Source organism: Grammomys surdaster, unplaced genomic scaffold (assembly GCF_004785775.1).
Source record: "Grammomys surdaster isolate TR1022 unplaced genomic scaffold, NIH_TR_1.0 130, whole genome shotgun sequence".
NCBI lineage: Eukaryota > Metazoa > Chordata > Mammalia > Rodentia > Muridae > Grammomys > Grammomys surdaster.
The window spans coordinates 968,646-989,757 of record NW_021604588.1 but is presented as its reverse complement, the minus strand read 5'-3'; the positions used below and the strand labels follow the sequence as shown (position 1 = coordinate 989,757).

The 21,112-nt window shown below is 37.4% G+C and overlaps 1 protein-coding gene across 1 annotated transcript in view; it reads left to right on the top strand.

Moving 5' to 3' along the window:
- Positions 1–21,112, top strand: part of Xpr1 (xenotropic and polytropic retrovirus receptor 1) — a 149,149-nt gene that overhangs the window by 71,279 nt on the left and 56,758 nt on the right. The window contains exons 3-7 of the mRNA XM_028758609.1: positions 250–351; positions 11,696–11,919; positions 16,064–16,213; positions 16,465–16,548; positions 20,047–20,128. Of these exons, the coding sequence (XP_028614442.1) occupies positions 250–351; positions 11,696–11,919; positions 16,064–16,213; positions 16,465–16,548; positions 20,047–20,128 (642 nt within the window). The remainder of the gene's footprint in view (positions 1–249; positions 352–11,695; positions 11,920–16,063; positions 16,214–16,464; positions 16,549–20,046; positions 20,129–21,112) is intronic.

The following is a 21,112-nucleotide window of genomic DNA, read 5'->3' as shown; positions in this document are numbered from 1 at the left end:
TCTTGATTAACTGCCTCCAGAAGTTTCTCCCTCTTACGGAGTCTTAGAACATTTCTCTTCTTGACACAGTGACTTTTATTATGGCAGTAGTGTGCCTGCATTAGCCTCTTCCCACTACAGGTACTTACATACAAGGCATCTACTTGTAGTTCTGAAGACTGAGAAAACTAGTCTTATTGTTATCCTACTTTCCCCAGTTGGCCTTCTGCCCTAAATTTGAATGTTTTTCTTTCTTTTTTTTTTTTCCAGTTACAGATGAGGATACAGTTAAGAGATATTTTGCCAAGTTTGAAGAAAAGTTTTTCCAAACCTGTGAAAAAGAACTTGCCAAAATCAACACATTTTATTCAGGTGAGTAGTCACAAAGAGAAGAAACATTCTGTGATGTCCTCAGACTTGTTCAGTGTCATTTGAAGTCACCATATGCTAGCTTATGCTGAAATAATGGGATTGTTTGGATGGGTTAAGGACATGTCTGACACCTTAGTATTTACAATTTATATAAGTTGGCTAGATTCCCTTACAGTTATAAAACCTTCAGAGTTATAAATTTGATTTTATCTTTTTATAAGTTTTTATTGCCACCTCAAGATTATTGCTTAGGCTAACTTTATGCCCTTTCATTGGCTAAAACATTATCTGCATCTCTTTGAGGTACTAGTCCCCAGAGTGTCATCTGCAAAGTGCTATTGGAGTTTGAGAAAAAAGTATAACTTCTATTTTTGTATGTGTAGCTTGTTTAAAGTTTATATTTTAATGTACTTTAAATAGAGATTAGTAAGGTAATGTCCTTATAATGGATTGCCTAGAACATTGCCTTAGGCATCACAAATCTTGTGGAGCCCAGTTGAGAATTAGATGGTTTTGTGTGTACAGAATCAAATCAGTGAGTTAGATTCAGAGATTTCATCCTGTATTCCCTCGTACATTGCTGAATTTACTCCTTCCTGCTTTGAATCACCTACTGGATGTAATGATCAATAATGAATTTCTTTCTTCTCTTGGCAAAGGCTTTGGAAATACCTTTTTTTTTTTTTTTTTTGATTTTTTGAGACAGGGTTTCTGTGTAGCCCTGGCTGTCCTGGAACTCACTCTGTAGACCAGGCTGGCCTCGAACTCAGAAATCCGCCTGCCTCTGCCTCCCATGTGCTGGGTTTAAAGGCGTGTGCCACCACTGCCCAGCGGAAATACCTTTTAAAGTCTTAGTACTGTCATACTCATTAACAAACAAACAAACAAACAAACAACAACAACAGAAACCCACACTAGTATGGGTTAGTCCAGGGATAACTGTTAACATGGCTTTATTAGTTTCTTTTTCAAAGGATGAGGTTTTTTCCTCCTAGCTTGTGTACAGTTTTTGGAAGCATCTTACTCAGATGTTCTCTCAGCAGCCCTCAGATGGGCCTGATTATTCTTTTTATGACACAGTGGGAGATTGGATAGAGAGGTTCCAAAACTCTAAAAGGCTAGACCCAGCATTCTTTTGGTGCCATTGTTTTTCAGCATGCGCACTGCTGTATCTTCTGCAAAATGGATCTTTGACCATCTAGCATCTTATGGAGTTTGCTGCTAAGCTCTTGGTCGCTCCCTGAAAATGGAGATATCCAGCTTCCCTTTATTTAAAGCCTTATCTCAACTTTCTGCATAACCCTGGTGACTTAAGTACTCATGTGGGCTCCACTCTACTTTGATGTATTTCTCTCTTGGCCATACTTGCCCAGAATTGTTCTCCTCCACATTAGTAAATCCCAGCGCAAGTTTCTGTGTTATGTCCCAGCATGTTTGAAAAAATGGATAGGTCTTCAAGAGAGAATTGTGTGGAAAGAATTGCAGTGTCCCGAGGACACATGTGATTTCCAGTTGGGAGCTAGAAGGTCAAGGAAGAACCCCTCACAAATTCAGGTTTAACTCTTTGTTCCTGAGTGGGGGTGCTGTCTTGAGAGGCTTCAGGAGGTGGGTCATGAACAGCAGAACAGGCCACTGGGAGTAGACTTTTGACGGTTAGCCTTAGCCCTTGGCTACTTTCTCCACTTCCTGTTCCGGGTGCTGTGGTCAGCCTTCACCTCACACTGCTCTGCCATTCTTCCCGCTGCTGGGCTCAGATTTGAATTCTTTTTTTTTTTTTTTTTTAAAGATTTGTTTATTTTACTTATGAGTACACTGTAGCTGTCTTCAGACACACCAGAAGAGGGCATCGAATCTCATTACGGATGGTTGTCAGCCACCATTTGGTTGTTGGGATTTGAACTCAGGACCTCTGGAAGTGCAGTCAGTGCTCTTAACCGATGAGCCATCTCTCCAGCCCCAGATTTGAATTCTTGAGTCAGAAGAAATCTTGCCTCCTGCTTCTGTCTGGTATTTTAGTTACCATGATACAGAAGTAAGAGCGTTGGAAAGAGTGTATCTACATTAAGAAAATGCTGTTAGGTAAGATCTAAGGATGTAAATGAAAAGGTATGTAAGGTCAGGTCTACTAACATTTTTCTTTTGCTGTGATGTTTTTAGAAGGGATCCCTGATCAAATCTAAATTGGTAGCTTGTATTACAACAGATAGTGTTTCTTAGTTTACAAAGAAAAATAAATATCTACTCTTAGCAATAGATAATTTTGAGTTATAGAAAAAATCTATATGACTAAGCATGCAAATATACAGACATTCTCCTTTTTTTGTTGTTAATTTTTTCTTCAAGACAAGGTTTCTCTATGTAGCCCTGACTGTCCTGGAACTTGCTCTGTAGACTCAGAGATATCCCTGCCTCTGGCAGGATTAAAGGCATGCAGCATGACACCCAGCTAGACCTTCATATTTTATGTGTACTTAAATGTACCTATGAGTGTGAATATACAAATGTTTAAATAATTTAAATGTTTTTTAATCAAACAATATTCTATCTGCTTTTAATCTATTATATAAGATAAGATATCACTGTGCTGTTCTGACTGGCCTAGAACTTGCTATTATTTAGACCAGGCTGGCCCTCAACTCACAAGATTGGACTAACTCTACCTTAGGAGTGTTGGAATTAAAGGCATGTACCACCACAGCCAACACAGATTGGCTTTGAACATCAGTCTTGACTCATATTAGGTTGCAAGATTCAGTTTAAAACGTGATATCTTTGAGTAGGTCAATTTTCAAAAGTTATTTTGGGTTAGCTATTATTAAAATTTTTTGGACGCTGTGGGTTAATGACTTATCTATGTGTATTGGCAGGGCCATTGGGATACAAATTGATAGTCACTGACTGAATTTTTGCCAGGTCAGGAAATGGTAACATGAAAACATGATTGGCAGAAATAGAATTTGGCAGTTGTTGGAGACAGTATCACTTTCCTCCCTATTTAGCTTCTTCCTGCACCGCAGATTGTCTTATAGACTGAAGTCCTCAGACACTCAAGCCAGAGAAACCATAAGTAACGCATGAGTTTTGATAAGAATTGAGAGGAGATCTCACTCTTTACTCAAGCTAGTCTCTGATGATCCGTCCTCCTGACAGGAGCTTTTCAGTGCTGGGCATAGAGGTGTGTGTGCCACCTATTTGAGCTTACCTTCATCCTCTTAGATCTCACCGATGACTTAATACCTAAAAATGGATCCAAACATTCCAATACCTCCCAATTTATATCTTTCTAATCATATCAAAAAGCTAAAAATAAATAAAATAATACAAGTGCTAATTCCATCAACTGATTATATTTTGAAATTTTTAACCTTAAGGTTTTTTTGTTTACTTTTAAAATTTTAAAAAATAATTTAACCTTCCTAAGCCAACATATACTTGCTTATAAAATAATCAAATTAATTCTCCTTGTTAAAAGTAAGAAGACATTTTCAGTTGAAAACCTGACATAAATTATTTTCTTATTTTTTACTGTATGCTTTTGTTTAATTTTAAAAGAAATTATTTATATTTATAGAGAAAGATTTTCACAATTGAAAGACCATGAGGAAAGAGGGGAGTTTTAAAAATGAGGGACCACAGTTTCCAAGATGAACATAAATGTGAATATCTTCAGTAAAATACTTGCAAGCCAAATTCACCAATACATTTAAAAGTTCATGCATGATCAAGTTAGTTTTGTTCCAGGAATGCAAGGATATTTCAGTAGTATATAAATAAAATCAAGAGCTCTAAATCACATGATCACCTCAATAAATGTAGAAAAATCCTTTGATAAAATTAAACATCCCTTCATTAAAAAAGCTCTGAATAAAACAAACTAGCAATAGAAGAATCATACCTCAGCACAATGAAGGTTGCACACAGCAGCCCTATACATAGCCAACATAATAAATAGGGACAAACTGAGAGCATTTTCTCTAAGTGAGAGGTAACCATCTCCCCTTGTCACTCTTATTCAATGTGGTGTTTGGAATCTTAGCCAGACCTTTAAGACAAGAAAAAGGAAAAAGTATGCAAAGAGAAACTGAAGAAAGTCAAATTGTCCATATTTGCAGATGATATAATCCTACACTGGAAAGACTTTAAAGACTCTACCAGAATTCTTGGTTTGATAAATGTAGCAAAGCAGCAAGATAAAAAAGGAAGCATTGAAAAAGTAGTAGCTATTCTGTAGCCAATAGTGAACTCACTAAAAAGAGGTTGGGAATACAGTCACATTCGGTTATGTCAAATCAGAAAGGGTGGAAGAGGAGAGGGTATAGTTGTGAGAACAGGACGGGCATAAGCTTACTGCACACACTAAAGCTCTGCAGTGAAACTCTGAACCCCTGAAGAAAGAACACGACGACATAGAAGCTCTCTTATGTTCATGAGCTAGCAGAAGTATTACTATTACTAGCAGATCATACTTGCCAAAGCAATCTTTACACCCAGTGCAATGCTATCAAGATTCTAATACCATTCTTCACAGAAATAGAAAAAGCAGCTGTAAAATTATCTGAAACACAAAAGACACCTGTAGCTGGAATTTTGGCTACATTGAGGGTTCCTTTTTCTTCCACTTTTCTCCACCTCTCTTCTTTCAACCCCCTAACACCAGGTAGGAGAGAAAGAAGCATAGAAGTGAGAGAAAAATCCCCAGATAACGTCAGGAGTAGGAAAGGGTGTTATGAAATTGTTAGACTACTTCCTGTTGATTGGGGGCATTGAGTTCCTTGAAGCAAGTTTGATCTTTACTGTCAAGATATCTAATTATTATTTCTTCTTCTTCTTCCTCCTCTTCCTCCTCCTTTCTCCTTCTCTTTCTCCTCCTCCTCTTCTTCATCTTCTTCCTCCTTTCTTTTTTTGTGCACACTTAATAAATCACAACCAAAAGTAGCATCCAACTACCAACCAGCCAACAACTCCCCAACTCTTGAGACGCTATAGCATTTTTGTACTCTCTGAAGATTCCTCAGAATTCCAAACATCACATCCTCCCCCCAAAATATCTGCAGCTGGCAAAATCATGCCCCTGCTAGAGCATGAGGCAAATCATAGTCATCAGCTGTGGACAATATGAAACAACCCCACATCCCACACCTGGGATTAAAATGAAAACATATTCTTATAATATTTCTATGTTTTTAAAGAAACGAAAATTCTCACTACAAACCCCAGTAGACAAAGCCATCTGAGCGAAAAGAGCAGTGTCAGAGGCATCAGAATATCTTGCTCAAACTATACTATCCAGCCACAGTGTAACAAAGGTAGTATGATACTAACACAAAACAGCCATATAAACAAATGGCCCTGAAGACTTAGAAATAATCCCATGCAACTACAAGTATGTGAATCTGTAAGACTGCTGAAACAGACACTGGGAAAAAGACTCTTCAGCAAGTGTGTGTAGAAAACTGCAATGCATATATACAGGATTTTAACTAGATACCTATTTTATACTCTACCAAAAAAAGAAATCCATTCAAAATAGGTTAAAGATCGCAACATAAGACCTGAAACTGAAATTCCTAGCAGAAGGAAATATAGTGAAAATTCTTCAAGATAGAAGCATAGACAACTAGGATTTCAGTAGCTAAGGGTAATAAGAATTAATGAATAGAATTTTACACCCAACCAAAAAAGGCTTATTATATAAGAAAAGAAACAGTTACCAGGGTGAAAAGACAACCTGTAGGATGGGAGAGAATGTTTCACAGTTGTGTATCCAACAGAATATGTAAAAATTCAAAAAGGGAAACAACTAGAGAACAAATAATGCAACCTGTAACATGAGGTAGGGTAACTGAGCTGCAATTAGCAAATGCGAAAGCACAAAAATTGCTGGAGAAAATGTTGAGCAGCTTCAGCCACCAGTGAAATGGGAATTAAAACTACATTTAGATTGCATTTTACTCCATTCAGAATATCATCAAGAAAACAACAAGTGTTAGTGAGGATGTTTAGCTACTATGGAAATTAGAATGGAGGCCTATCAGAAAAACTTAAAACTGTGTGATCCAGCTATAACATTCTGAATATATACCTAAAGGAGTCAAGTTAGCTTACTCAAAGATACACCTGCATACACATGTTTGTTGAGGTACTATGCACTAAAATTACAGTCAGTCTGGGTTTCCATCAGCTGATAAAATGTGACACATTGGTAGGTTACTCACCAGAGAAGACTGCTCGGACATGGGGTTAAACCAATAGAAAGTCCTTATTAGTAGGCTGACAGCTACAATGGGTGTTTGGGATCCCAGTGTAACCCTGAACCTTTCTTAGGGTGAGCCTTTAAACACAAAAACCATGTTCTGGGTTGACATGATTCAGTTAACAATAATTAGTTAACCAGAAGCAGAACTACAGAAGCAAAGAAGTACATTTTGAGGCTTTACCAGAAAGGGTTTTATTACTATGAAAAGACATCATGACCAAGGCAACTCTTACTAAGGCAAGCATTTCATTGGAGCTGGCTTACAAGTTTCAGAGATTTAGTGCATGGTGGGAAGCATGGCAGCGTATAGACAAACATAGTGCTAGAGGAGCCAAGCGTTTACATCTTGATCTGAAGGTAGCCAGGAAGAGACTGAATTCCACACTGGGTAGAACTTTGAGCATATGAGACCTCAAAACTCACTCCCACAGTGACATACTTCTTCCAACAAGACCACACCTTCTAATAGTGCCACTCCCTATGGGCCAAGGGTTCAAACACACGAGTCTTTGGAGGTCCATAGCTATTCAAACCACCATATGGACTTGGATGGATTAGGCCTTTGTTTTAGGTTTTGGCAGATGGTGCTGTGTCCATGTTGAGTTTTACAGCCTGGGTAGCACACTCCATCGTGTAGTCAGTTATGCTAAGGTCTCAGAGCCTACTAAACCTGGGGTGCTATTATAATGCACAAACACAATGGAGTTTTATGACCTAGTGTTCTAGGTCTTTCTGCATTTGAGGTGTACAGTTCAAGTGTGCAGAGCCCAAATGAAAGCAGTATAAAAATTGCATAAAATAAGAGTAACTATATTGAATGATTATGATGGCCCAACATAAGTTTCCCTTACATTAAAAAAAAAAATCAGTGAAGTCTTTACACTGAATCAGTGAGATAGTAACATTGCAAAACTAGTAAGCAATAAAAATAGTCTAAGATACTAGTTATATTTTGTAAAGAAATATTCTTTATTTTTTTTACAACAATGTAATTGCTTTGCTGTTCTAGCAAAAACTAATTAAGCTCATCGGAATAACTATATTAATTTTTATTAGCTGGTTGATGATAGGTGATTTAATTGATTCTGTATATTATTAGAAACTTACCACTGTAATCAACCTGCTCCTAAGCATCTAGGTAGTCCCAGTGGGTAGTGGGAATGGTACCTGAGGGTCAAGAGTGGTCTTTACCTGGTGAGTAGCTGCACTGCCAAGAGTGTGGTTGAATATTTGCATTATTAGGTGTACAGGTGCATACCAGGTGCTGGGAGCTGTATTGATTTGTGTCAGTGAAGATACTGTGTCCAGAAGAACAGTAGCTATGGGATAGAACACTTGGTTAATTGTAAACATCTGTATTTCCCAAGAGCTAGCCAACTCTCTACAAAGTCAAGTGTTACCTTAAGTGACAGTGTATTTAGGCTTCACCATCCTTTTGTCTTTCAGCTATGTGGTTGTGACACCTTTAAAGTTTTATTGTGATATTGGGAACTTAGACTTAGCTCCCTCTACCACATTGTTCTTACTTCTGGATCACAATCAGTATGGAAATCCTACTTGTAGCCTAATGTCTATATGGTTGCCCGTTTTGGGACTGAGAAGGTTGCCATAGGGTGCGTAAATAGACCACTGTCTGCTGTGAGCTAAACCTGGATATGTACTTGATGGTTTGAACATTAGTCTGACTGTTAAACCACACTAGTGTTTGGAGATGGAAATTTATATCAATTCATTGTTATCATAGGCATAGTTCTAAGACAGCCTTCAAACACAGAATTCCTGCTATAAGGGATTTTTTTTTTCCAGGAATAATCAAGGTTTCAGATGAATTGTTTAAGTAATGATGATTATTCCAGATTAGCCTAAACTTGTTAGGTGAGTCCTTAAAAGAGACTGAACTAACCCTGGGGGTTGGGGGTGGGGTGGGGCGGAGGAGACACATAGAAAGTAAAGAAGGACTTGACTCAAGAGTTTCTCCATTGGTGACTTTGAAGAAAGGCAAGAGCAGTCTCTAGGGGCTAAAAGCAACCCTCCAGTGACATTTAACAGAGAAGTGGTGACCTCAGTCTTATGACTACAAAACTAAATTCATCTTTCAGTGTTGCTCTGGCAATATCTATACAGATACCAGTACCATATTTTCACTGTAAAAAACTTCATTTGTGAATGGAACTCTTAGGTGATGTCCTGATATCAACTCTTGATATTGTGATATCAACTCTAAAGTGATATCCATCTTTCCTAAAGGGTGGCAAAAGAATAATTCCTCACACATCCTTCCTTCTTAAACATACTTACATAAAGAAACAATTATATTATGTCAGAATAGATGTTTCAACTAACTGAATTGCAAACTTTGCATTGTCCATATGCCTGTAAGAAACTGATTTTATTGGTCTTTACAAAGTCCATAAGTTTTTTAGAAGCAGCATGATTTGATAAGGAAATTTTAGTAACTTAATAATCATATATTTTCCCCTATGAACTATTCATTTTTAAGAGCAGCAGGGAGCACAAGATCTTTTGTCATGTAGCACTTTTTAAGTTTTGAGATTAAATGAGAAGTTTCAGAGAACATAAGGAAATACTTTTAATTGACAATAACAAATTTCTCAAAATATTGTTTGAAGATTTCAAAAAATTACTCAAACTATTACAGTGGCTTATTAGCTTACTCCGTATTCAGTATTTAATTTAACTGGTTTCATGGTCTCTACAGCCAGAAATTCATTTTCAGTTAAGCTGAGGTTTTTTCACACCATCAGTTATTAAAAGTGAATCCTGCAAAAATGGCTTTCCTGCATATCCTGTTCTATAGCAGAGACTTCAGCACTGCTGTCTGTGCCTTACCTCTTCTGTTCAAAGTCAGCCACTTATCCATAACAGAGAGTGTCTCACCCTAAAATAAAAATGCTACTCATAATTTCTCAAATAAGTACTAGCTTTAGTATATAGCATTATTTTTAAGTTTAACTTTTAGTATGGATGTTTATGGGGCTACCGAGGTACCTCAGCACCTGTCACTCAGTGATGCAAGCCTCAGGACTTTAGGTTGATTCTTACTACTTACATAGGGCTGGAAGGAGAGAACCAGCTCCACAAATTTTCTCTGACCTCCAGGTGTGTGTGTGTGTGTGTGTGTGTGTGTGTTCTTGTATATAAAGAAAAAAGCACTGTATTTCATAACACACAAATAGTCTTGGTTCGGACTGAATGGATTTGTGTGTTCACAATCAAGGCTCAAATGAAGTTGTGCAGTGCACCCTGGATGAGCACTATCAAATTAACTACTGCTTCATTGTCTCACTTGATTTTTGAATTAAATTTTGGTCATTACATGTTCAGAAAGCTTTTACTGTTGCCAGCCAGATGTTTTGAAAAACCCCATATTCAACTACATAATACCATCTGATTGTGACAGAGAGTTTAAAAGGCTGTATAAATATAAGTCACCGAAAGGTGGCTTGAAGTATATGGGTGTTTGTATAGATCACCTGCAAATATTACTTCATCTGGTAGAAACACTTGGAGATTTGGGGTCATGGAACCAGTCCTTGTTATACTAAGGTACAACTGTATATGTCTAACAAAACCACATCTTTTCAGAAATAGTCTAGTTTTTAACACACAACACATTAGTTTTATTGAGGTTTGGAAAAACTTGTAGAGAAGTGATAAGGTTCAGTGGGAGACACAGCAAGCACAGCCTCAAGCTATAATTCCAGTCCTGTTTGTGTAGGAAGTTGTAAAACTAGAAAGTTTTTTAAAAACATTTTTTAAAACCTGAATTTATTTAGTGTGTCCACATGTACTTCAGTGTGTTTGTGGAGGTCAGAGGATAATTTGGAGTTCTTTTTTCCCACCATGTTGGTCTTGGGTATTGAACTCTGGTTGTCAGGCTTGGCAGCAAATGCTTTTAGTCCTTTGCTAGACCCTCAGAAATGTTTCTTACATAGCTCTTTTGAAAATAAGATATGCCGGGCGGTAGTGGCGCACGCCTTTAATCCCAGCACTTGGGAGGCAGAGGCAGGCAAATTTCTGAGTTCGAGGCCAGCCTGGTCTACCGAATGAGTTCCAGGACAGCCAGGGCTACACAGAGAAACCCTGTCTTGAAAAACAAAAACAAAAACAAAAAAAATTCATAACACAAAAAAAATCAGTTTTGTTATCTGTTTATTTAAGTGCTAGGGATAGATCCCAGGGCCTCATATATGCAGACAAGTACTTTACTAACTATACTGACTATATCCTTAGACCCAGCGTTTACTCTCTTAGAATGTGTCATTTTAAGTGTAGTCACAATGTTGTAAATCATCCCTATCTAATTCCAGAACATTCTTGTCATTCCTTAAAGACAGTGCTACCCCTTATTCCTCCTCACTCTACAGTTCTCCTTCCCTCCTGCTAATGTACTTATGTCTCTGTGGCTTTCTCTGTTCTGGATAGTTCACGTAAGTGGAGTCTGATACTTTTCTGTGTGGTTGAGACTCCATTCTGTACATATGTCTGTATATACAGCACACTACCTTTGTTTACCTATTCATCAACTGATAAGACATTTGGCTGATAAGAGGATATGTTTATGTGTCAAGGTTTTATGTGGGTACTGTATGTTCAATGCTTATGGATATACACCTAGGATCATTGTTGTCGATCACATAGTAAATTCCATGTTTAACTTTTTGAGAACTCCAAACTGTTTTCCAGATTCATAATAATTGTACTGTTTTATGTTTTTACTCATGACTCTATATTGTCTTATCTATGAAAAGAAAGGGTGCAGTAACAGTCTTGCAGGGAGAAAAGTTTGAGGTAAAATGAATAGGTTTTGGGCCAAAATGTTTTCTCCTATCACATTCTACATATCTTGTATAATATTTAGGGAAGCAAATTAGTATAATCAAGAAAAATTTAGAATTCAATAAAATAAAAATGATTCAAAATTGAGCATGTTTATCACTTTTTAATTCAAGATTAGTAGATGAATATATTTTATTTTTTTTAGATTTTTTAAAAAGCTTTATATGTATGGTTGTTTTGTTTTCAAATATATCTTTAACCTGATTGGATAATGCTCTTTCCTTACAGAGAAGCTGGCAGAGGCTCAGCGGAGGTTTGCTACACTTCAGAATGAGCTTCAGTCATCACTGGATGTTCAGAAAGAAAGCACTGGTGTCACAACATTGCGACAACGCAGAAAGCCAGTGTTCCACCTGTCCCACGAGGAGCGTGTCCAACATAGGAATATTAAAGACCTTAAACTGGCCTTCAGCGAGTTCTACCTCAGTCTCATCCTGCTGCAGAACTATCAGGTGCTTAGTTTTACCCTACAGATTGGCATTGTAAAATAAGGTTCCAGTAAGTGAATTACCTTGATCTATACTGAATCCCCTAAAGACTGAAATCATTTTTATTCTTGGGGTTCTTGGAATTAAGATGTCTTTGTGGAAAAACAAAAACCAACAACCATGTATTAGAAGAAATAAAACTATTAACAAGACTTGTTTTTAAGCAGTTTGTGTGTGTGTGTGTGTGTGTGTGTACGTACACAATCTACACAATCTTTTATAGGGATGGCTCAGCAGATATAGCACTTGCCATTCCAGTCTGAGCACTGGAGTTCGGGTTCCCTGAGCCCATACAACAGCCAGGCAGGCATACAGCCCCCTGTAATTCCTACATACAGGAGGCAGACAGGAATTTCCCAGAGAATATTGTTAGCCAGACTAGCAGGAGCAGAGAGCTCTTAACCAAGCAAAACAGCCTGCCTCAGTAATATAAAGTAGATAGCAAGTGAGGAAGATACTCAAATCAACTTCGAGCCCCACACACATACACGCTTAGTTTAAAAAAAAATTTATGCAGTACTTAGGGGTATTTTTTGACTCAAAGACTAGCAGTTTACTTCATATTTAAACTCTTTGATGAACAAAAATAAATGTCTGTTACAATGTTGATTATGTAAGTCTTTATATTCTTAACCAATAGCTAAAGTTCAGAAAAGTATTGGATCTTTCTATAACAGGAATTAATAAAACAAAAGCAACTGGACAGTAACATTTTTGCAGCTTGCCATAATATAACAAAAGAGCTTCTCTTTTTAGTTTGCCACTAAAAGAATTCCCATTTTAAAGTAACCATATCAAAAAATTAAGTTAGATTATACTAGCTAGATGCAAAGGCTAAAATTCTAGGCTGTGATATCAATATTTTTTAAACCTAGTATAAAAATTTTGAACATCCATAGATGCTAAAATAAATCCTAATTCATGCATTTGTAATTTGTTATCATTACAAAACGGGTCAATAATAGACATCTACATCTCTGAGTCTGATGGACCACTTTACATTTATTTTCTGGATGTAACTTATGGATCGCTCATTGTAAGACAACAGGACATCTAAAAAGTAAAAGTTCCACAACAAATGTTGACCTGAGGTGACAGTGATATACTTGTCTCTAGCATGCATGAAGCCCTGGGGTTGGGTCTGCTTAAAGCTGGGTGTGGTGGCACATGCTAATAATTCTAGCACTAGTCAGCTGGAAGCAAAAGAATCAAGAGTTCAAGATCATCCTCAGCTACAAAGGGGGTTGAAAACAGCTTTAAGGCTATCTCAAAATAATAAATAACAAGGTTTTCTCTGTAATGTTGGGTTGTTTGTTTGTTTGTTTGTTTTGCTTTTTGAGACAAAGTTTCTTTGTGTAGCCCTGGCTGTCCTGAAGTACTTCTGTTAGACCAGGCTGGCTCCAAACTCACAGAGATCTGCCTGCCTCTGCTGGGATTAAAGGTGTGCCCACACTTCCCAGCAAGTGTTATTATTTTTAAATACAAAGTACTTGAAATCCATACCTACAGTGATCTAGGTTGTTAGTAAGTGTACCTTTCCTATCAATTTCATAATTTTCTTTGATGATTTAATGTTATAACATTCAAAGAAGAACCCAGTTGAGAAATAATTCAGCAGAAAATTAATAATGTGGGAGAAATAAATGATAAATTTCTTTGTTTTCATTAGATTCCCCAGGCTGATTGGAAACTTGAATTCCTCCTACCTTGACCTTCTGAGTGACTGGTTAATTGGCCATACACCTAGGCCCCGTTTTTTACATTTTTTTCCCCCATAGCTTTGTAATTTAATTTTTAAAAATTCATATCAGTACCTAAATATTAAAAGAAATAAAATGCTTTCCCACAGGTTTTTAATTTAGTATTAACCTAGTGCTCAACTATTCAGAGCACTTGCTGCTCTTCTAGTGAACTTGAGTTCATTTCCTAGTAGCCACATCGAGAGCTTCACAAATCTTTGTTAACTGCTGTCCTTTTCTGGCCGCTACAGGCACCTGTCCATGTGTGACATACAGATACATAAACACATATGCAAAAAATAAAAATAAATCTTTTTTTTAAATAATAGGAAATATCCATATTTTCAGCAACTTTTTGTATACATAAATATATATGCAAAACTAAAAATAAATCTTTTTTTAAAGTAATAGGAAATATCCTTATTTTCAGCAACTTTTTGTGTTGAACAATTATGAAAACAAACAAACAACCAAAAAAACCAAGGACAAAACACAGTCATTTGTAAGCCACCATGTAGGTCATAGGAATCCTGGGATTTCTTCTACAATAAGGGTTCTTAACTGCTGAGTCATCTCTCCATAATTATTATAATTATTATAAAAGTTATAATAACTATAAAAGTTCTGTTCTAGAGCTGGACAGATGACCCAGTGCTTAGGAGCATGTGCTGCTGTTCCAGAGGGACTTAATGGTCTCTGAGGGCACCACACACACACTGTGCATTTATAGCCATGCAGGCAGAGCTCACATAGATACGAATAAATGGATATTTTTAAAATTGTTTTATTAATTCTATAAGAAGATATTTCTATTTAAAAAAATTTTAATGTATTTATATATATACATACATACATATGCATACATATGTATATATACATACACATATATGTATATGTTTGTTGCCTGGTTATCTATATGTATGTTGCATACATGCAGTATCCATACAGACCAAAGAGAGCATCAGATCCTCAGAACTGGAATTACAAGCAGTTGTGACTGTCTGATGTAGGTTCTGGGAATTGAATCCAGTCCTCTGCAAAACACCACATATACTTAACCATTGAGCAGTCTCTTCAGAATATATTTGTTTTAAAATGAGGAAGAGAGGAAAATCATAAGGCCATATCTAGGGCTAAGGAAAGTGTTTTTCATGAAAACATAAAGAACTGACTTAGATTCCTAAGACTAAAGTAAAAACCCCAGGCGAGGATGTGGACAAGAGGATCCCTGAGGAGTATTGGCTAGCCAGTCTGACCAGATGGTGAGCTCCAGGTTCAGTGAAACACCTGCCTGAACAAAAAAAGGAAAGATGGGGAAATCCTGAACACACATGCATGAACATATACTACACTGCCTGCGCGCGCGCACACACACAAACACACACACACACACACACACACATACACACCCACATACCAGTTTCATCATGCATTATGGTACGAGGAATAGATTCTAACAAATGAGCAAGAAACCTTAGCAAATACAGACGACCTCATTTAGATCTAATCTAGACCCTCAAGTCCATGCTGTCCTGCCATTTCAGACGATGAGCACAACTGACTGTGGTGTAGGAAAATTCAGTCTTTTGATTTTGTAGAAGCTGAAGGAAGGCAGAGCTTCCACTCACTGTCGCTGCCTATGCTGTGGTCCTTTCTGCCCTTCCACTGGCCTCTCCTCATTTTGATTCCTAAGCTGAGACGAATGGAAAGAAAGTGGAAGTTAAGAGAACTAGATACTTGTCTGTTGTTCATGCCTGTAGCAATGAAAATCTCTTCTTTACCATTGAAGAAAAGGAGAGAGAGAGAGAGAGAGAGAGAGAGAGAGAGAGAGAGAGAGAGAGAAGAAACAACCCTCAAAAAACAAGCCATTAAAGGAAATGGATTCAGTGAATGATGATCGCAAGACATTTTCTAAAAGGACTACTCTTTTGGCTAAAGCAGTAAAACAACCCATTTTGAAATGGGTATATATGGAAAAGTTGGAAGTAAAAATGTTTGGAGCTAGCCGGGCAGTGGTGGCACACACCTTTAATCCCAGCACTTGGGAGGCAGAGGCAGGTGGATTTCTGAGTTCGAGGCCAGCCTGGTCTACAGAGTGAGTACCAGGACAGCCAGAACTACACAGAGAAACCCTGTCTTGAAAAACCAAAAAAAAAAAAAAAGTTTGGAGCTTAGGATTTTCATTAATTTACTTGGAAGAAAAATAAGAACCTGTGACCAGAGAGCCTTACCCCTGTTAGAAAGGCGCTGGTGCTTCCTAGGCTCTCAGTATCTGCTCAGTCAGCTCAGTCAGTATCTACTGCTTCACTGTGTTAATCTTCTTTAATGATGCTACGAATGATAATTGTATTTCTCTTTTCTCCCTATAGAATCTGAATTTTACAGGGTTTAGAAAAATCCTTAAAAAGCATGACAAGATCCTGGAAACATCTCGTGGAGCAGATTGGCGAGTGGCTCACGTGGAGGTGGCCCCATTTTATATATGCAAGAAAATCAACCAGCTCATTTCTGAGACTGAGGTACAACACCTGCTTGTTTGCTATATATGTTCAGTCTCCTCTGTGTGTATTTTAAAGAAATAATTCACCATTTTTGTTCTCCAGCCTTTTGTAAATTGCTGGCTTAAAGTACCTATGCTCTTATTTAAGGTCTTTCTTTTCCTTATCGGTATACTTTTCAACAGGCTATCAAGACAGTATACACGTGTGTATGTATCCTTATCCCTTTCATTTGGAATAACTTATACAAAACTTGATCATTTCTCTTTTAGGCTGTGGTCACCAATGAACTTGAAGATGGTGACAGACAAAAGGCTATGAAGAGATTACGGGTCCCTCCATTGGGAGCTGCTCAGGTTAGTCCTCGATTCCAGTGCTTTGTTGCCGTTTGCATATTTAATAACACAATATTGTTGTTGTCTGGTGTCATTACCTTAAAAGGTTTTGTAAGTAGTTGCTACTATTCTCATTCAAAAAAAGGTAGATTCCAGGATCCAAGCATGGTGACACATATTTTTAATCCAGTGTTTAGGAGGTTAAGGCAGGATAACCACTAGTTCAGGGCCAGCCTGGATTATATAATAAGACCCCATGCCCAGGAAAGAAAAGGGGTCGGGGAAAGGAAAGAAAGGAGAGAAGGAAAATTTGATATGAGCCTTCATAGTGTAATGAATTGCAGAGCCTACCCTTTTCTGTTGGTGCTACCCCCAGCTCCCTGCCCTGCTTTTTCTTATACATACGTGCTTCTTGGTATTATCAGCTGAGATAAAGCGTTTTGTTGTTGTTCATGATATGGGAGATTTAGATGTACTGGGTTACCGTATAGCTTTTTCCAAAACAACAGTTATGCCCCTTGTAAAAGAGGAGGGTGGGGGAATTTATTAAATGCTATTTATATAGCATATAAGTTATATCTCTTTCTCATAAAACATGTCTCAATAAATTAAAATAATTTTTATCATAGAGTATTTTGTGTGATAACAGTGTATTGTATTGAAATTAATAATGAAGAGTTTATATATAATAACCAGCATGTATGAAAAATTAGAATTAATGTCATGCTTAGCAGGAAAACACTTGAGACTTCCCTTACAAGACCAGGAACAAACTGTATATTCATCTTTGGACTGTCATTGAACCTTCTCCCGGTGATTATAGCCAGTGTGATATAGTCAGAAAAGGACATAAAAGGCATTCAGTTTAGAAAGAAAGAAGTAGTAGTGCTGGAGGTTTTGTTGTTGCTGTTTTGTTTGTTGGTTATCAGTGACTTGATGATATCTGTAGAGAATGCAGTGATTCATATAGCTACTATAGCTAATCGGGGTTAGCGAGCTTGCAGAATACAGTGTCATTTACAAAGGATCAGTGTGACTGCACATCAAGTACAATTGAAAGTAACAAACTTCCCCAATAATGCCACAGAAATAAGAAGTGTACAGTAACAGTTCTGGCAAAAGATGTGAAAGACCTTTACTTTAGAAATTACAGAATATTGCTGAAATAAACTACAGATTGTTTAAATGAAAGGCATATGAATTATTGGCATATTGGGTAAGCTCAGTTCTTTCAGGAAGCCATTTCTTAATTTTAGATATATAGAATAATCCATGTAAAAACTGTCAGTAAGGATGATGTGTGCGTGTTCGTGTGTGTGTGTGTGTGTGTGTGTGTGTGTGTGTGTGTGTGTGTAGATTGGTAAGCTAGCTTTAAAATCCATGGAAATGCAAAAGACCTAGAGTAGCCAGTATACCTTAGGAACAAATTAAAAGGTTGAAATTTTAGCACTACCTAGTATAAAACCCCATTAAAGGTGAGGTAATCAAGGTAGGGCCGTGATAGACACTTAAGTGGAACAGGATAGAGTCTAAAAATAGACGGATGTATGTATACAGCTAATTTTCAGTACAGACATAAAGCATGCCAGTAGAAGAAGAATAATGTGTTCAACAAATAGCCTGGGCAGTTGGATTCTCTATGCAAAATGAAAACATGGACCTAAAGTAAACCTAAAACTATAAAGTCTTAGAAGAAAGTATAGGAGACAAGTCATGCCAACTTTGGGAGACTCAAAGGCTTCTTAGAAATGACATCAAAAGCACCTCATCAAAATTATAAACAGATCTTCAAAATACTCTGTTAAGGAGAATGAAGAGTATTCAACTAGGAGAAAATATTTATAAAAACATGCTTGGTAAACAACGTATTTTACTAAGAACTTATGGAGAACTCCAATACTTAGTAGTGAGAAAATAACCTGAACCTCATCAGCTCTGTGCAGGCAGAAAATGGGAGCAGGGCAAGGTGTTCAAGGTCCGAGGGTCTGGCCTAGCCGCCAAGATGTGAGAACTAAACCACAGAGAGATGCTCACACCCGTGCCTAGAGGAACAGAATCCCATCTCCTCTACTGCTGCTAGCATTTAGTTCACAATACAGATAGCTCTTGTGACAAGCAATCGGAGTTTCGATGTGTTGTATGTGTGTGTGTGTGTGTGTGTCTGTATGTATCTGTGTTTTTAAAGACCTAATTAAGTCTACTCTCTTATCCTTAAGACTAAAAAATCCATAAGTCTTTCTCTCTATCCTTCATCCCTTTATATTAAGGAACTTTCTGTTTGCTTTAGAAAAAAGGTAACTTTAAGGTTAATTATAGCTATAAACTATAACTATTATAACAAAGAATATAATTAAGCCCATTGCATTGAAGGTTTTTATATGCCCGTCTCTTAAGAACTCTAGTATAGCTTTAAAGTTTTCATGTAAGGGACTGGAGAGATGGCTCAGAGATTAGGCATGATTATGGCTCTCGCAAGGGACCCTTTTTGGCTTCCAGAACCTACACAAGAAATGCAAACTCACCTTAACTCCAGTTTTACAGGGATCTGATGCTCTGTGGCCTCTGTGGTGCCAGCACACGCATGGTGCACATTAACTAAGACATACATGTAAATAGAATAAACAAATAAACCTTTACATTTTTTAAGTTTTCTCAGTACAAAAGCACAAATGTTGCCAGAAAGAACATGTTCTTGTCTTTTCTATTGACACTCATTACTCGTAGTACCAAAAAGTAAACTCTAATTGAGTAATTCTGACTTTCAAAATGTAGAGATAAATACATTTTATAAAAATTTAATTGCAAATTGCATTCTAAATCATTCAGAGGAAACCTACTTCATTGTATTAATCTGAAGCCTGAAATTACATCTTATTTTATGACTCCTGTTTCTCTCCCTCACCACCTCTCTGTCTCCCTTCTTCCCACTCTCCCCCTTCTCTGTCTCTCTCTGTGTCTCTGTCTCTCTCTGTCTCTGTCTCTCTCTCTCTGTGTGTGTGTGTGTGTGTTGACCAGAGGTGGACATTGGGTGTGTTCCTTAGTTACTCTCCACCTTTTTTTTTTTTTTTGTAGACAGTCACTCAGTGAACCAGGAGCTCAACAGTTTGTCTAAATTCACTGTCCAGGGAGGTCCAGGAATCTGTCTACCTTTGCCTACCTGGCACTGGAATTACAAAATGCACTGTGCCCAGTCTTTTATGTAGGATCTGCCTGGCTTTTTATGTGGGTATTGAGTATCCAACTCATGTCCTCATGCCAACACAGCAAGTGCTTAACTGGATGAACTTCTCCCCAACCCTGGGATTCAGCTTTCTGTGAAAGAACTCAATAGTGTCCCTAATCTAGTAATAGGATGGTGGTGTGAAATGACCCTGCTTCAGAGTTATAAAGGTTAGGACAATAAACCATATTGTCCTTAGACAACTTGAGGGTTATGCTACTAAGTGGCTCTACTGTGGCACATATTACTATGTGTCTGCTCTCTTCTCTTTTACTCAGAGTTCTGTTTTCTATCCACAGCCTGCACCAGCATGGACTACTTTTAGAGTTGGCCTATTTTGTGGAATATTCATTGTACTGAATATTACCCTTGTGTTTGCAGGTAATTCTTAACTTTTTAATTCATTTGGTCTTACTATGTTTATGTCATATTCTTCCCTTCTGTAAAGAATCAAACATATCTACCAAAACTACTGTAAGAAGTTTTGTGGGGCGGTTTTAAACATTTGTTTATTTTTTCTTTGGGATATAAATTTCAGAGCACTGACTTCTTATTTACTATCATTTTCTAGTCTTTAACTTCAAAAGTTTTAGAGTTCAGTTATTAAGAACTTAACCTTGGGCCAGGAAGTTGGCTCACTGGTTAAAGATGCTTGCTGCCAAGTCTGACTTACATGAGTTTTGATCCCTGTATGTTATAAGAAACCTGACTTCCACAAATTGTCTTCCGGCATCTTTGTGTTTGACATGGTATATGGGCACATGCACACATACACTAAGTAAAAAGTATAATTAATATAAGAACTTGTTTCCTTGGCCGTTGATGAAGATAAGTATGTTACAAAGTTCGTTCATTAACTTTTATTTATTCTGTTTATTATAGAGACCCCTCACGTTTCCCTAGGATCTGCTTATAACTGCTCTTCATGTAGTCTTTAGAGACTTATCTATGTAATTTTCAAATCAGTGAAATCTAAAAATAGGGCTGGGGTTGGAGCTTAGGTGGTAATGCTTGCCTGGCACTGCATAAAACCAGATGTAGTAGCACAAACCTGTAATCTCAGCATTTAGGAAGGTGAGGCACAAAGATCAGGAGTTCAAGAATTTCCTCAACTACAGTGTGCGTGTGCACGTGTGTGCGTGTGAGTGTGTGTGTGTGTGTGTGTTTGAGGCCAGCCTGGGATAAATGAGATCCTATCTCGAAAAATAAACCCACACCCAAAGAAGTTAAATAAGGATTTCTATAAGAGCAACTATGAGCAACTATAGTCCCAGCACAAGAAATAATACAGTGCCAAGCAACAGGTAGCCTTACAAAGCCTACCTAAGAATTTGAGCGGTCCTTCAGTAGCATTTCACATTATTA